This window comes from Marmota marmota, unplaced genomic scaffold (genome assembly GCF_001458135.2).
Source record: "Marmota marmota marmota unplaced genomic scaffold, marMar, whole genome shotgun sequence".
Classification (NCBI taxonomy): domain Eukaryota; kingdom Metazoa; phylum Chordata; class Mammalia; order Rodentia; family Sciuridae; genus Marmota; species Marmota marmota.
Window position 1 is genome coordinate 5,254,940 of NW_026000205.1, and position 15,895 is coordinate 5,270,834.

The window sequence follows — 15,895 nt, forward strand, 5'->3', positions numbered from 1 at the left end:
GTGGTAGCAAGGAGCCCACCAGGTGACACAGTGGGTGCCTGGGCTGTCTCCGCTAAGGCCACTGTAGGAAACTTTGAGGACATTATTATTCAGGGCTGCTGGCGACCAAGGAACCACTACGGATAACTTGTGTGTGGTATGTGCACTACCTCTCCCTGCCCCCCATTGGGCTACCATTGCCCCAGTCTCTATTTTAATTTTGAGACAGGGTCTTTCTAAGTTGCTGAGACTGGCCTCAATCTTGTGATCCTCCTGCCTCAGCCTCCCAAGTAGCTAGAATTACATACTGCACCCAGCTGTATGTGATGTTTTTTTTTTTTTTGTTGTTGTTGTTGTTTGTTTGTTTTTGTGGTGCTGGGGATTGAACCCAGGGCCTTGTGCATGCAAAGGCAAGCACTCAACCAACTGAGCTGTATCCCAGCCCAGGTATGTTATTTCTCACATGCCCAGAGTGGACAACATGGGAGGGAGATGGCAAACAGTGCCTGCCCGCCCGCGTAGACAGTGGGAAGACTGGTATAGACGAGGCTCGGGGAAGCCTGTGCCCATGTTGTGCAGATGACGGTGGCCCCAGGGAGCCAGTATAGACCAGGTTGGGGAGCCAGTGTAAATGCAGGCATGGCCTGGCCAGCTGGCATATCTAAAGTGAGCGGGGCATGGGGTGGATGTGGACAATGAGCAGACTCTTGGTATAGTTAGTATCTGCCAGGGTCTGTGAAGAGTGCTGAAGGTGCCTCTCTGGGTGACATTTTGGGGTATCATCGTGGGCAGTTTCTGGAGGAACCATCCTAGAACAAACACATTGGGAAGGGTCAGAACCAACAGCCCAAAGAGGGCAACGTAAACAATGCTGGGGAGCAGGAGTCTGCGTAGACATCCCTGCGAGTCACTCTAGACAGTGTCCCCTGGGAGACGACCTCAACAGTGTGGGAAACAGGGTAGACACTGTTGGGAGGACAGCGTAGACCATGGCCCAGGGCAAGGGAAGGACAGTCAGGGCACTGGGTGATGTTGGGAGTAGCTGAATGCTAAAAACCAGATCTCTGGGCAGGCATGGTGGCACACACCTGTGATCCCAGGACCTCAGAAGGCTGAAGTAGGAGGATACCAAGTTCAAGGCCAGTCTCAGCAATTTAGCAAGGCCCTACACAACTCAGTGGGACCCTGTCCCAAAATAAAAGACAAAATAGGGCTGGGGATGTGGCTCAGTGGTCGAGGGCCCCTGAGCTCAATCCCTGGTACCCCCCAAACAAATAAAAACCCCAGATCTCTGCAGTGGAGAAAGAAAAACCCCAACGTATTTGACAGCTTCCTTGTGTATAACCCCAAGGCTGATCTTACTACCAATCAGACGTCACTGGATGCAGAACTGGGAGGAAATTCCCCTCCACGCCCACCTCAGCTGACGATGGGGGCTACATGGCAAGAGCCCTGTGAAGTCAGTGTGGACACAAGAAGCTGCTTCCAGGAGCCAGTACAGACAGTGGGCAGGAGGGCAGCGCAGGACTAGGTCAAGGGAACCAACGCAAGCAGTGTAGACGGTGTTGGGGGGCAGGGTCCCCTCAGGTGCACTCACAGCGCACGGAGAGCTTCACGGGCAGCAGGTCTGGCTCCTCCAAGGTCTCATGCTCCACTTTACAAGTGATCGTGACCCCATCCACTTGGCCCAAGGGCACCGAAGTGTAGCGGCTGGTGACCGTGACTGTGCCTGGCAAGGGCCCCGGCTCCTGGCTGTCTCTGGCCTCCCCTTCCAGGGTGGAGATCCAGGTGATCCGGGCAGGTGGGCGGCCCCCCAAGGAGACGCAGCGGGCCACGGGCATGGGCTCCAGGCTGAACGTCACCTCCCGGGCTTCAGCGCGGTTCTGAGGCTCAGCTGGGGAGAGGAGCAGAGCGCGTCACTGCGGATGCTGGCCGTTCCAGTCCCAGCTCTGCCGCTCACAGGCGGGGGCTGGGGACAGGCACCTTGCTGTGTCTCAGTTTCCCATCAGGTCAGATGGGGATAACGGGAGTCCCCTCCCCGGTGGACTGTTGGTGGATCAGAGATCGACATGTCCAGGTTGAAGGAAGGAAGAAGGGAGGAGAGCCGCTGGCACCCACTGAGGGACCCCAGCAGCCCTGACTGTCCCATCAATTGGGTCCTCCTGCCGCCTCCCGACTGCCCTCCCACCCCAGTCTGTGGAGGGTCCCTGGGACCCTCGGGAGCCCAAAGCTTCCACCTCCCCCTGGGAGACTCGTGGCTCAGGGAGCCCAGCTGGGGCTGCCTCAGTTGAGGGTTCCAGGAACTCCCCACCCGCCACCCCTCGGTCCCCACACCTGCCCACTTCCAGGTGGTGGATACCAGCCCAGGCCTCCCTTCCTCGAGGGAACTTCTCTGATCTGTCTGCCTTTCCCTTCATAGTGGCTCATGTGTCACCTGCTTTTCCACGAGGGAGGGCCTGGCTGCTTCATTCTTTGTTCCCATATTGCCTTGTGCCTAGGGAGTGTCCCCCGGGCGCTCCTTCATCATTATTACCATTATTATTTTTAGTTGTAGATGGACACATACCTTTATTTATTTATTTTTATGTGGTGCTGAGGATGGAGCCCAGCATCTCGCATGTGCTAGGCGAGCGCTCTACCGCTGAGCCACAACCCCAGCGCCCCCTTTATTATTAATTAATTAACTAACTAATTAATTTTGCAGTGCTGGGATGAAACTGAGGGCCAAGTGCAAGCTAGGCAAGGCCCCTACTAGCTACCAGGCCCTTCGAATCTCTCTCTCTCTTTTTTTTGGTACCAGGGATTGCACTCAGGGGCCCTCGACCACTGAGCCCCATCCCCAGCCCTATTTTGCATTTTATTTAGAGACAGGGTCTCCCTGAGTTGCTTAGTGCCTCACTCTTGCTGAGGCTTGCTTTAAACTCGAGATCCTCCTGCCTCAGCCTCCTGAGCCTGGCTACTGCAGTATTTCTCGTGGACAGAACAAATGATTTCACAAGAAGAGGGACTTCCACCGGGGCGGGAGCAGAGCTGCCCGAATTATGGAAACAGTGATTTAGGGCTCCTTGCAGAGGGAAGCACTACCCAGGGAGGGGAGAGGGTGGCTTCCAATTCTCTGGGGCTGAGAAGGGGAAAATAAAGCATCCAGAGTGACGTGGCTTCAGAAAGTTGCTGAGGGAAGGTGGCATCCTGGGGGATTTCCAAGATTCAGTGAGAAAGAGCAGCCCTTGACCAGCCGCCTCCCCAGGTCCCTCCCGCTGGAGTCAGAGTCTGGGAGCGTTTTTTTTTTTTTGTACCAGGGATTGAACCCAGAGACACTTAACCACTGAGCCACATCCACAGCCCTTTTTATTTTTATTTTAATTTTTTTAATTTTGAGACAGGATCTCTCTAAGTTGCTTAGGGCCTTGGTGAGTTGCTGAGGCTGACTTTGAACCCACCATCCTCCTGTCTCAGCCTCCCAAACTGCTGGGATTACTGGCAGGTGCCACTGCCCAGGGCCTGACTTACTCTCTTAGTTTTGTTCTATGGTTTACTCGCTGGCGCCCCCGTCTGGAGTGGGAGCCCTTACAGCACAGGGATTCCTGTCTTAACTGCTTTCTCCCCAGAGCCCAGGAGGGTGCCTGGGCATAGTAGATGCTCACTAAGTGTTTGCTGGAAGAATGCCTTGTTGGCTGTGGTATCCTTGCCATGTGGAAAAGCATCGGGCACACAGTAGGTGCTCCTTGGGCATCTGTCGACTGACTGAGTATGGCAGGAAAGTTACCAGCTGAGACAGAGAGAAAATAGACAGGTGGGGGATTGCTCCAGTCGCACCCCGCGCAGCTCACCTATGACTTTCAGCCAGGTCACCCCCCGGCGCGTGCCGTTGGGGAAGGTGGCGAACTCGCAGGTGTAGTTGCCCTCGTCCTCCACCATCAGTCCCTGGAAGGCCAGCGTGGCATCCCACAGGTCTGCCTTTGTGCCTTGCCCAGCTCTGACGAAGGACAGTCGCTCCTTGCTGGACTGCGGGCTGGGGTAGTGGACGCCGTAGGAGGGGTGGAAGGCTGCCACGGCCGCTGCATCCAGGCGCTGCCAGGTCACCTGAGAGATGCGCACTTCCGAGGTGGGTGGCAGCAGGTGGCACGGCAGCTCCACGGTGCCTCCCAGGTGGCCCCGCACCTCTGGTAGCACCTGAACCCGCACATCCTGGGCTCCTGGGGAGAGGAGGGGGACAGGTCAGGTAGACGAGGGACCAGGACCTCCAGCCAGGCTTGGCCGGGGTACGCAGGGGGAGACTGGCCCCAGTGGGACGGAGGAGGCTCTTCCGCCAAAGAAGCCAGTTACTTTCTGAGGAAAGTTAGGGGAATTGGGGTCTGAACTAGTGAGCAGCAGACACACACTGTGACCAGTTTCTCCCACTACACACTCACGTTTGTCTTTTTTTTGGTACCAGGAATTCAACTCAGTTTTAGATTTTATTTAAAGACAGGGTCTTGCTGAGTTGCTTAGGGCCTTACTAAGTTACCGAGGCTGGCTTTGAACTCGCAATCCTCCTGCCTCAGCCTCCTAAACTGCTGGGATTACAGGCGTGTGCCACTGCGCCTGGCCACAACAGGCATGGATGGGTCCTTCCCCGTCCCCCTGCCACATCAAGCCACCATCAACTCTGCAGCAACAGACACCAGTAGGGAGCCCCCCACTCAGCTCTGACACTGTGGCCTGAACACAGCATGTGGTCCCACAGGTCCTGGGTTCATTCCCAAGATCCCTCTCTGTCGCCTTCAGATGCCAACCGTACGCCCTGCTGTTTCTTCTGTACCCCTGACTCATTTGCTGTAGATTGGGATCACCACAGTCCCCTTCTCAGGTTCCACTAAATTGTTTTTGCACAGGCATGGTGTACACACCTGCAGCCCCAGCACCTCAGGAGGCTGAGGCAGGAGGATCAAGTTCAAGGCCCGTCTCCATAATGTAGTGAGACCCTGTCTCAAACAAAAACAAAGGCAACTTTTTTTTTTTTTTTTTTTAAAGAGAGAGGAGAGAGAGAGAACTTTTAATATTTATTTTTTAGTTTTTCGGCAGACACAACATCTTTGTTTTGTATGTGGTGCTGGGGATCGAACCCGGGCCGCACGCATGTCAGGCGAGTGCGCTACTGCTTGAGCCACATCCCCAGCCCAAGGCAACTTTTTTTTTTGTACTGGGGACTAGACCCACATCCCCAGCCCTTTTTATTTTTCGTTTTGAGACGGGGTCTTGCTAAGTTTTTAGGGCTTCACTAAATTGCTGAGGCTGGCCTCAAAGCCATGATCCTCCTGTCTCAGCCTCCTCGGGAGTGGCTGGAGTTACAGGCAGGCATCGCTGCACCCAGATGACGAGCTGTGTTTCTTTTTCTTTTTTAAGTTTGTTTTGTTTTGTGGCTTCAGGAATTTAATTCAGGGGCTCTTTACCATTGAGCTGCATCTCTAGCCCTATTAATTTTTTTTTTTTTTTTCCCCAAGACAGGGTCTCACCAACAAACTAGCCATCCTCCTGCCTCTGCCTCAGCCTCTCCGGGATTACCTGTGCCCAGCTGGCTTTTTTAAAATGTTGAACCAGGAGCTCACTGGGACCACAGATGTGTGCCACTGTCCCTGGGCTCCGTTCATTTGTTCAACTGGCTCACAGAACTCAGAGAAAGGAGCGAGGTTGACTCTGACAGCGATCTCGAAGGATTCCAAGGATTCCGAAGAAGAGGAGCTTAGGGGGAGGCCTGGGGGATGGGTGTAGTCGCCACAGCTCTGGGGAAGCGCCACCCTCTGGGACCCTCCAAGTTCAGCAGTCAGGAAGCTCAGGTTTATGGGAGTCCCATTGCTTAGGCACAATGAATGACATCATTGACTGTTGTTTATCAGCTCTGCCCCTCCCGCATCCATGGAGGTGGGGGTGGGGCTGAAAGTCCCAACCTTCTAATCCTGCCTGGGTCTTTCTGGTGACCAGTCCCCAACCTGAAGCCTGGGGTCTACTGACCAACAACAGTCCTTTATTTCCTTTCTTTCTTTCAGTACGGGACACTCTACCACTGAGTCGCATCCCTGGCCCTTCTTTATTTTATTTCTTTATTTTTTAGTTGTTGATAGACCTTTATTTATTTTTACGTAGTGCTAAGAATTGAACCCAGTGCCTCATACATGCCAGGCAAGTGCACTACCGCTGAGCCACAACCCCAGACCCCCTTCTTTATTTTTATTTTGAGACAGGGTCTTGCTAAATTGATGAGACTGGCCTCTAATTTACAATCCTCCAGCCTCAGCCTCCTAAATTGCTGGGATCACAGGCCTGGGCCACCGTACCCAGCAAGTCGGCTCTTTCACATGGAATAAGACACTATGACGTGGGAAAGTCTGAGGATTTTAGGAATTGTTTGCCAGGAATCAGAGGAAGATCAAATAAATATTTCACAAGACACAACTAGATTATATATGATTATGGAAATTACTGTCAATACTCTTAGGTGTGAAAATCAAATTGTGGTTGTGTAGAAAATCTTTTCCTAGGGGCTAGGATTGTGGTCAGTGGTAGATTGCTGGCCTAGCACGCATGAGGCACTGGGTTCCATCCTCAGCACCACATAAAAAGTGAGGCTCTGGGTTCATCCCCAGCCCTGGGGGGGGGCGGGGGATATATCTTTATATCTATATATATCACCAAAGAAATTTTAAAGCATTTTAAATATGAGAATAGTCTTCACTTTCTCCCTTTACAGTGATACATTTTCCCTCCCTCAATGAGCCCTCCGGGCCTTGAGTGTGCCTGGTCCAGGACAGAACCAGGCAGGGCCTGTGCTGCTAGGAAGTGCTCTAACCAGGAGTGCCTAGAGCAGCGCCCCAGCCCTTTTTTCTCATTTTAATGAAAACAGGGACAGGAAGGATGGCCCTGCTATGCCAGGCAGCACACAGGAACATAGACCAGAGGGGTTCAAATCCTGACTCCGTGGTGTGTGACCTTGGGCAAGTCACTTAACCTCTCTGTGCCATTTCCCAGCTTTAAAACGAGGATAATAATGGTCCCCACCTTCCAGGTTGTTCTGAGGATCAAAGAGTGTTTGTAGAGCACCGAGCACAGGGACACAGGAAACTCAGATCAGAGCTTGGCAAATAAACACCGTGAGGTCTGTGTAATTACAGGAGGCCCTGACACCGGAGGTGAGGCAAGGCAAGGGCATGTGACCCACATCAAGGGGCAAGAGCTGCCTGGCTCCCTCTGCCTGTCCCCACCCAGGAACTAGGGAACACTGTCAGGTGACCCTGAGGAAGGGGTCCCCAGTGGAAGCAGTTTCTTGGACAGGGACAGTCCAGGGACTTCATGTAAGAAGCCATCAAGGAAGGCCTCCCACGACACGCGTGTCATCCCACACCAGCTCCACGCACGACTCCAGGTGGGAAATGGCCTTGCTGCTTCTCTGGGGAACCACAGAGCGTGGCGCCTGGGAACCACTCAACAGGGGCTTCCGGCCAGCTCTGTCCCTTGCCAGCTGGGGAAAGCTTCTTCCAGCCTAAATTCCTCCATCTGTAAAACTGGGGTGTTCAAGCCCCGCCCCCCAGGGTTCCCGTGAGAATCTGGGTGAGGATCTTCCTTCCTAAGCCCTCTGCAGGGCCTGGCGCCAAGACCCGCTCAACTGGCAGCTGCCTGCGGCTACAGGGCCTTGCAGGGTCTCCATGGTAGGTTCTGCCTTTTTGTTATGTTGGGAATTGACCCCGGGGCTCTGCCCCTGAGCTGCATGCCCAGCCCTTTTATTTTTTAATTTGAGACAAGGTCTCACAAAGTTGCTGCAGCTGGCCTCGAACTTGTGATCCTCCTGCCTCAGCCTCCTGAGTGGCTGGGATTGCAGGCATGGGCCACTGTGCCCAGCCTTGTCTGGATTTTTCTGATGGGCAATCTGGACCCTTCCATGAAGGTTGCTAATTCACGTTGGTTCACATTTAAGATAACTATTCCTCCACCAAAAACAAACAAAAAACAAATAAACACTCAAGAGTTATAACTGTGACATTTAGAATTTGGAAACTGAGAGGGAGGGCTCAGAGAGAGGGGAACAGAAGAGAATCAGCTTAAAAATAAAATAAACAGAAGTAAATGAAGGTAAAATAAGATGTTTAAAAAAAAAAAAAAAAGAAAATTGCTGTTCTTTCACAGGCAATCCAAGACACAAATAGTTGCTCAGCGAACAGGTCTTGGGGTCCAAGGCTTAGCCCCCCCCAAGGACAGGGAGTCATCTGTCTTACTCCCTGCCCTGTCCCCAACTCCGACATCTGGGCCTGGCACTCAACAGAGGCTCAATAAACACTGACCCAGTCCCTGTGCTTGGTCAGAAGCCACAGAAGTGACAGGACAAATCAGGTGCTGTTCTCAGGGCTGAGACTCCAGTGGAGATAAATATTGTGCAATAATTACCAACACGAAAGAACGTCATGGTGACTGAGGTGGCAGGTCTTGACCCGCCTGAGGAAGGGAAGTCAGAAGGTATCCTGGAGGAGACCACCCCCGGAAGCCGAAGTCCAGACTGACAGAGCCTACAGCCCTGCAGGTCCCCTTCTGGGACTTGAAACTCCTAAGAAATTGGTCCTTAAGAGGCAGGCCACATGAAGGCGGAAGAATGGCAGAAAACGTATCACTCACATGGATCCGTAAATGACTACGGGCTTCCATCCTCATATCAGATAAAATGGACGTCAAGCCAAAGAATCAGAAGGGACAGAAGGCCACTTCATGGCGCTTTAGGAAACCATCCATCAGCAAGACACAGCAATCGTAAATATCTATGCCCCCAAACAATGGAGCATCTACGTGCATCAGACCCTTCTCATTTTTAAGAATCAAATAGACTGCAACACAATAATTCTGGGTGACTTTAACATGCCTCTGTCACCACTGCATAGAGCCTCAAACAAAAACGAAATCAAGAAGATATAGAAGTAAAAAATACAATTGATGATTCAGACTTAACAGACATATATGGACTATTCCATCCATCAGTGCCTGAGTATTCTTTCTTCTCAGCAGCACACGGTCCTCCTCGGACACAGACCATGTCCCGTAGACAGACAACTGCAATGTTACTGAATATATTGGTAGCATATGTAGCCTTATTTGGATAGCTCCCTTCCCATTGCTATTGATTTTTGTGTTCTTGCTTTTTTCTTGATTAGACTTGATTTTTAGTCAACTTCTGGCTGTATTTTTTCTTCTCTATTTCATATATATCTGCTCCTACTTATTTTTTCCTTCCTGCTACCTAATTTGATTGTTAGTCTAGCTTCTTGCTGGTACAAGTACTTTAACTTATAAATGTTCTAATGTATAAATGTACTGTTTCATCCCAGAGATTCTGATTTTTGGGGGGGTGTGGGTGTTGCTCGGGATTGAACCCAGGACCTTGTGCAGAACCCAGGCCTCAAACTTGCAATCCTCCTGCCTCAGCCTCTTGAGTTGCTGGGATTATAGGGGTGTACCACCATGTCTGACCAAACAATCCATTTTTAAGGCATCTCTGCTTCAGTAGGGCTCAAGATGGCAGTCTTGGAGCAGGACTTCTCTTTCTCTGCCCCCACATGGATTCCATCAGGAAGTCCCGTCGGGTCTGTTTGAAATTGACCTCAATCAGTCCTCGTGTGATCCCCCCACCATCTCCCCAGGGACTAATCCACTAGCACCTCCCACCTGGCAGATCGCAGCTGCCCCTCAGATGTGCCCCCACACGTGGCCAGGAGGAGCCTGCCGAAGGTCTGCTCAGAGCCTGCCTGTGGCTCTCTCCTCACTAGAGCAAAGGGACCCACAAAGCGCTGCCCATCCTCAGCCATCGCCTCTCTCTCTCCCTTTTTTTCTTTTAATTGTAGACAGACACAATCTTTATATTTATTTGTTTATTTTTACGTGGTGCTGGGGACAGAACCCAGGGCCTCAAGCATGCGAGGCGAGCACTTTACCACTGAGCCCCAGCCCTCTTATTTTTTTTTTTTTGGTACCAGGATTGAACCCAGGGGCGCTTAACCACTGAGCCACATCCCCAGTTCTTTTTATCTTTATTTAGAGACAAGGTCTCCCTAAGTGGCTGAGGCTATCCTTGAACTTCTGATCCTCCAGCCTCAGCCTCCCGAGCCAATGGGATGACAGGCGCAGGCCTCCCCCTGCCTGACCTCATCTCCCACCTGGCTCCCCTGCAGCAGCCACACTGGTTTTTCCACTTTCTTCCAACAATGCGAGGCTCGTCCTGCCTGGGCTGTGCACTGTTTTCCTCCCTGGCCCCTGGCTCTTCCCTCACTTCCTTCTGCCATTTTGCGCAGGAGACATTCCCTGACCACAGTATCAACCATAACGAGGACTCCCTCCTGCATTCTTCTTCCTCTTGGTCCTGATCACCACGCTGTGCAGAACTCTCTTTCTCCCCGCAGAGCATCAATGCCATGCGCAGAGATCTCCGTCCATCTTGTTCACTACTATATCCCAGAGCCTAGAACAGTGCCTGCCCTACTGGAGGCGCTCCATAAACGAGCTGGATGAAGACGCAGAATAAGGAATCAAAGCGCTAGATCACACAGGCGGGGGTTGAGCTAAGGTTTGGACGTTTTTTCTGAGGGCACTGGGGAGCCATGGAGGGTTATAACCTGAGGGGAGGAACGGGGTTAGGCTGTGGTTTAGAAAGATCCCACAGAATGGAGTGGGGCAGGAACCAGAGGAGGAGCCCAACTGGCAACAGATTCAGACCCAGGACAGGAGTGCCACTGGGGTAGGAGGCAGGGAGTGCTCAGTTAGAATGCTTGGGACCTGAGGCTGACAGGCTGGGCGGGTGGGGGTGTGTCTGCGTGCTAGGTGGAGGCAGGCGACATGCCCGCAGGAGGAGGCTGGCCTGGAGTTAGGGTCCCAGCTGCCAGCACACTGCTGGGAGGGAGCCCATGTCCTGACCCTGATAGGGACAGGGCACCACAGCCAGGGAGGGGACAGAGTGCGGCTGTGGGAACACACCTCCTCTGCCTCCCTGGGCAAGCCAAGCTGATGATAGCTTTATAGAAGTGTCACTTGGGTCGCTACACACACTTCCTTTTTCTGTGAACGGGGCCCAGCAGAGTGGGGGCTGCCCAGGTCATTTGGGAAGCCCAGGGATGAACTTCAGGGAACAGAGATACAGAATCTGAGAACTTGAGACGCAGGGAGGGACTGACCAAGGCACAGAGGAAGGTCACAGTGACTCATGCAACCCTGGAGGAGGCTGGGGCCTGGACTTCTGGGTCTAAGGGAGGAAATTAGCTCTTGGAGTCCTCAGGGCTTGGCGTGCCCCCTACAAACCTATAAAACAGGGATAGGGTGTGGCCCAGCTCCAGCAGGCCCTCGAAAGCCATGTGCTCTAAGCAGTGGCCTCAGTGGCTGCCTCAGCCACTTGATTAATTAATTAGTTGCATTAATCACACTGGCCACCCCCACAGCGGAAGCCCAGAGCCCGACTGGGGGGTGAGCGCAGCAGCCAGGATGCAGGGCTGTGGGTCTGGCCTGGGTTCTCCGCTGGCCTCTGGTCTTTGTCCCTCATCACGCAGCGCTGGGGGCACTGGGGCTGGGCGGGATCCCTCCCGGCCCTCCCTCCTGAAGCTCAGCTCTGCAGGCCTGGGGACAGGAGGGAAGGGGAGGGAGCCACCCACCGTGGGATGAATCTCTAAGATGGCTCTTCCAGGAAGGGGTCCTGGGACAGATTCCTGCCACACACTCCGGCTCCATGGAGTTCACACCTCAGTGTCTGTCTCTCTGAGGCCCAGGCCCCCTAATTCTTGCAGATCCTGTGTCCTGATAGTCTTCTTATTCTCCCCTTGGACACTCAAGGTTTTCATCTGTCTCTCAGGATCTTTTCATCTCTGCCTCTGGTTCTTAGGGTCCCTGCTCCTGTGTCTCTAATCCCCAAGGTCTCTGGCCTCTGTTTCTCAAATTTGTGCTCTCTCTCTCTCTCTCTCTCTCTCTCTCTCTCTCTCAGGCCTCCTGATGCTAAGGAAGCACTCTCCCACTCAGCGATGTTCCCAGCCATCTCTTTTGAACAGTATTATTGATATAAAATTTCCATATAATCCACCCCCCCCACTTAGAGCATACAGTTTAATGCCTCTTGGTTTGTTCACAAAATCGTGCATCGATTGCCACAGTGATTTCAGAACATTCACACTGGTCAGCTAAGCAAAGTGGCGCATGCCTGTAATTCCAGTGACAGAGGTTGAGGCAGGAGGGTCACATGTTCAAGGCCAGCCTTAGTAATTTAGCAAGATCCTATCTCAAAATGAAGATAAAAAAGGGCTGGGGGTGTAGCTCAGTAGTAGAGGGCCCCTGAATTCAATCCCCAGTATCAAAATTTAAAAAAAGTGTCATTAGCCAGAAAGATTGCCGGGACCTCTTAGCTGTTCCCTTTCTTTGCTGGGCGCCTCTATCCTGGGGGGGTCTCTATCTGCTGGGTCTGGGTCTTCTTATCTCTGGAGTCTGGCTTTCTTATCAGATTCCTGGGAACTGTAATCTCTCTGTGTCTCTGTGTCTGGACCCTGGGACCTCCCTGCTCCTGGGTCTCCTACCCTGTCTCTCTGCATCTACTACACTTTCTCAATTGCTCGAGCCTTCTCGCTGGGGCCCCTCTTCTCCTCAGCCTCCTGCTCCATTTCTCTCAGCATTGCTGGGACATTAAAAATGTAACAGCGTCCCAGGCAGGGGCGGGGGAGCTGGTCCTCGTGCACTACTCCCTGTCCCTCTTATGTCCACCACTCCTTGGGGCCCCCACACGCTGCTGGCCTTGAGGCTTGCCTGTGCCCTGACCTTCCTGGGTCAAGGCATCTCCTCTCTCAGATGGAGTCTTCTGGGCTCCCTGCCTGTCACCAAACCTCTGTCCCTCTCCTTGGGCTGTTTCTGTCTTCATCCTGGTGTCTCTGACTGGCTTCCTGTCTGTCCATGTGGCTCCTCTCTCCATCTCTCTGTTCCTTTCCTATAAGTGTCCTTGACCCCATCCCTAGATCTGATTCTCACCCTCTTTCCTCTTTTGGCTTCGGTCCCCATCCCTGTATCTCTATCCTCTCTGTTTATCCCTGTCCCTGGCCCGGCTTCTCCTCTGCTCAGTCCCCCTTCCCTAACAAGAAGAGACAGCCAGGCCTGCAGTCCCTTCTCCTCCCATCCCCCTCCCTGCGTGGGGCTGCCTGGCTGACATGGATGAGCAGTGAGAGCTGAGGGTGGGAGGGGAGGCGCATCGAGGTCCAGGTGGTGCTCCCTGGTTCCCAGGAGGCCAAGGAGGGGGAAGGCAGAGCTGGGGCCAGGTCCAGGGGGGATAAAGGGAGAGAGTGCAGCATGGGGGAAGGAAAGCTCAGAGAGGAGTGGAGAGGGAGGAGATGGAGAGAAAGTGAGGGGAGAAGGGAAGAGAGGAGGAGGAGAGACACAGACAGACAGACAGACATTGGGGAGGACCCGAGTCAGCAAAGGCAGAAGGATGGAAGGTCAGGAAGGGGAAGGTCCCCTCTCCTGATTTCTTGGAGCATTGAGGGGACCTTTGAATCTTCCCAAAGGTCCTTCAGGGAAAGGACTGTCACCTCAGTTTTACAAAAGAGGCTCAGAGACACTTTGGGGAGACTACCCAGCCCAAGTGGTCTGAGAAGAGCCTCTGGATCAGGTCTCCCAGGAACTGGCTGTGGGACCCTGGGAAAGTAGCTTGTCCTTTCAACACCTGTTTCCTCATCTGTGAAATGGGAACAGGGAGAGGCCCCTGTTTCTAAGGGTGATCTGGAACCTTCTGTGAGATTAGGCACCATTCAACCTTGGTGCAAGTTGGAGAATTCTCCCAGAGATGAGAGGTTCGCATCCCATCTCCCTGTCGCTGACAGGGAAGGAAGAGGCGGCCAGTGCTCACAGCTAGGGGTCAAGGCTGGATGACAACTCAGGGACATCGGAGGCCAGGGGAGTGCCGGGGATTCCCCCTTAGCCCCTTTCTGGGCAAACCCATGGGAAACTCCAGCATCCCAGTGTTTCTATCTGGGAATAAACAGCCGGTCAACAGCAAAGGGCGGGGCCAGCGCCGCCTTCACCTGTCTCCTCTCAGCCTCTGCTCCTTTGGGGGCCGCACCCCTCCCCCAAAGAGGTGGGGAGGGGAGCGGGGATTAGCCAGCAGGCTCCACCCGTCCGCCTACCAAAGAGACTCCGATGACAAAGGCGCGACCAGAAGAAAGATAAGGTCCCGAAACCCGGGAGTTCGAAACTCGGGAGTCCGGAACCGGGAGCAGCAGAGCTCCTGCCCTGCCCCTCCCAGGCTCGGCGAAAGCGATACCCGGAAAACTTCCCCAGAGACGTCCCCACTGACCGCTCACTTGCAAAGGGCGGGGGCATCCAGGCTCCGGGGATTCTACCTGGGACCCAGCACCCTGAGCCTCCAGACGGAACCTCTGGCCCTTGATTACACCTGGAGGCCAAAGGACGGGTGCCCTGCCCGTCTCAGTATTTGGGGTTCAGAAGACATTCCTCTGCCCACAATTAAACCTGAAACCCACGAATTAAGCCTTCTGTCCCCAGTTCTACTTGGAATCCAGAAGACAGAGGCCCCGGCTCACAAAAGTTTGAGCCCCTCCTGCCCCCAGTTCTACCTAGACCTCGGTTAGTGACAGCCTCTGGCCTCCATTCTACCTGGGACCCGGGAGACGGAACCCCCCCAGCCCTTAATTTTTCTAGAACCAGTGTTTAGAGCCCGCAAACTCCTTGAGATCCAGGGTTGGAGGGCCCAGCACAGGCCCTTCCCCCCCAGGGCGCTGCAGGAACTCTCATCCTCCGCCCGCCACCGACCCCAAGGTCCGAGCTCCCAGTCCCTCCTCTAGCGGATCTCGACGTCTGGCCCCTTGCCCTTGACCCCCCAAGGCTCAGACGTCCGACCTGACAAGAAAGAAAAATGAGGGGTGGGGGGAGTCTTCCACACCACCACGACCGTCCTGCTGGGGGTGGGGGAACATTCTCCACATTCCTGAGGGGGGCACCGGAGACGGATACCCAGATCCCGAATCACTGATTAGCCCAGGATGGGGAGGGGGCGCGAGGCCTCCCACAGACCTCAGATTTCACCACTTCGGCGGCCCGAGGATCTGACCAAGGGGGGACGGGGACAGAGAAGTCCCGGGTAGCATGGGCGGTAGGGATTAAGGAGGGTGTGAAGAGAGGGACATAGAGGGATTTTCAGGACTCAGACAAAATAGGGTGTGTAGGGGAAGGCGTCGGAGTCGGAAGGGACATTCTGGAAGGGGCACGAGAGAGGGGCCTCGGTGAACCAGGGGGAGTGGGGGAAGGTACTCGGGGTTCCTCCACTCAGAAGGGAGGGAAGGGCGTCCGCGGTTCCTCTCACCTGTTTCCCGAAGCAGCAGCAGCAGCAGCAGCAGCGGCAGCGGCAGTGTCGGCGACAATCTTGACGGCGGGAGGACGGCGACCCGGGCCATGGGGGGCCCGGGAGCGGACTGGGCCGGGGCGGGGGCCTGCGGGCCACTGTGCGTGCGCCAATCGGCTGAACGGTCGAGCAGGTGCCTGAGTGATTCGGCTGCGGCCGACTCCGGTCGCGCACGGTTCTCCCCGCTCTGCTCTGGTTCAGCTTTCCCGATCCCGCTCTTAGGATCCACGCCCGGGCCCCTAGCTTAGCTCCGGCCGTTCGGACTCGCTGACGTCACAGGACCCACCCCTTCCCTTCCCCCGACCGAGTCGAACCCGGGCTCTGGCCCCTCCCCGTCCTGGTGTTCGGACCACACCCCCCCGAATTCCACACCTGTCCCTCCCCGGTGTTCTAGGATCGCCTTTTCCAGTGTTCTCCACCCGTCCTCTCCCGGGATTTTATACCCGCTCCTCCAAGGAGTCTACGATCGCTCCGCCCCCAGAGCTAGTCTCCGCCCTCTCCTGGTGTTAAACACCGCCCCTTTGGAAT

The 15,895-nt window shown here is 54.3% G+C and overlaps 1 protein-coding gene across 3 annotated transcripts in view; it reads right to left on the reverse strand.

Annotated features, from left to right (window-relative positions):
* Nucleotides 1-15,895, reverse strand: part of Nectin2 (nectin cell adhesion molecule 2) — a 28,005-nt gene extending 12,110 nt beyond the window's left edge. The window contains exons 1-3 of one of the 3 annotated variants that reach the window (XM_015496725.2): nucleotides 15,329-15,895; nucleotides 3,810-4,175; nucleotides 1,577-1,873 (exon numbers count right to left, since the gene is read on the reverse strand). In XM_015496725.2, coding sequence (XP_015352211.1) covers nucleotides 1,577-1,873; nucleotides 3,810-4,175; nucleotides 15,329-15,419 — 754 coding nt within the window. In that variant the 5' untranslated portion in view covers nucleotides 15,420-15,895. The remainder of the gene's footprint in view (nucleotides 1-1,576; nucleotides 1,874-3,809; nucleotides 4,176-15,328) is intronic. The other 2 variants (XM_015496724.2, XM_015496726.2) reach the window with 2 other exon arrangements.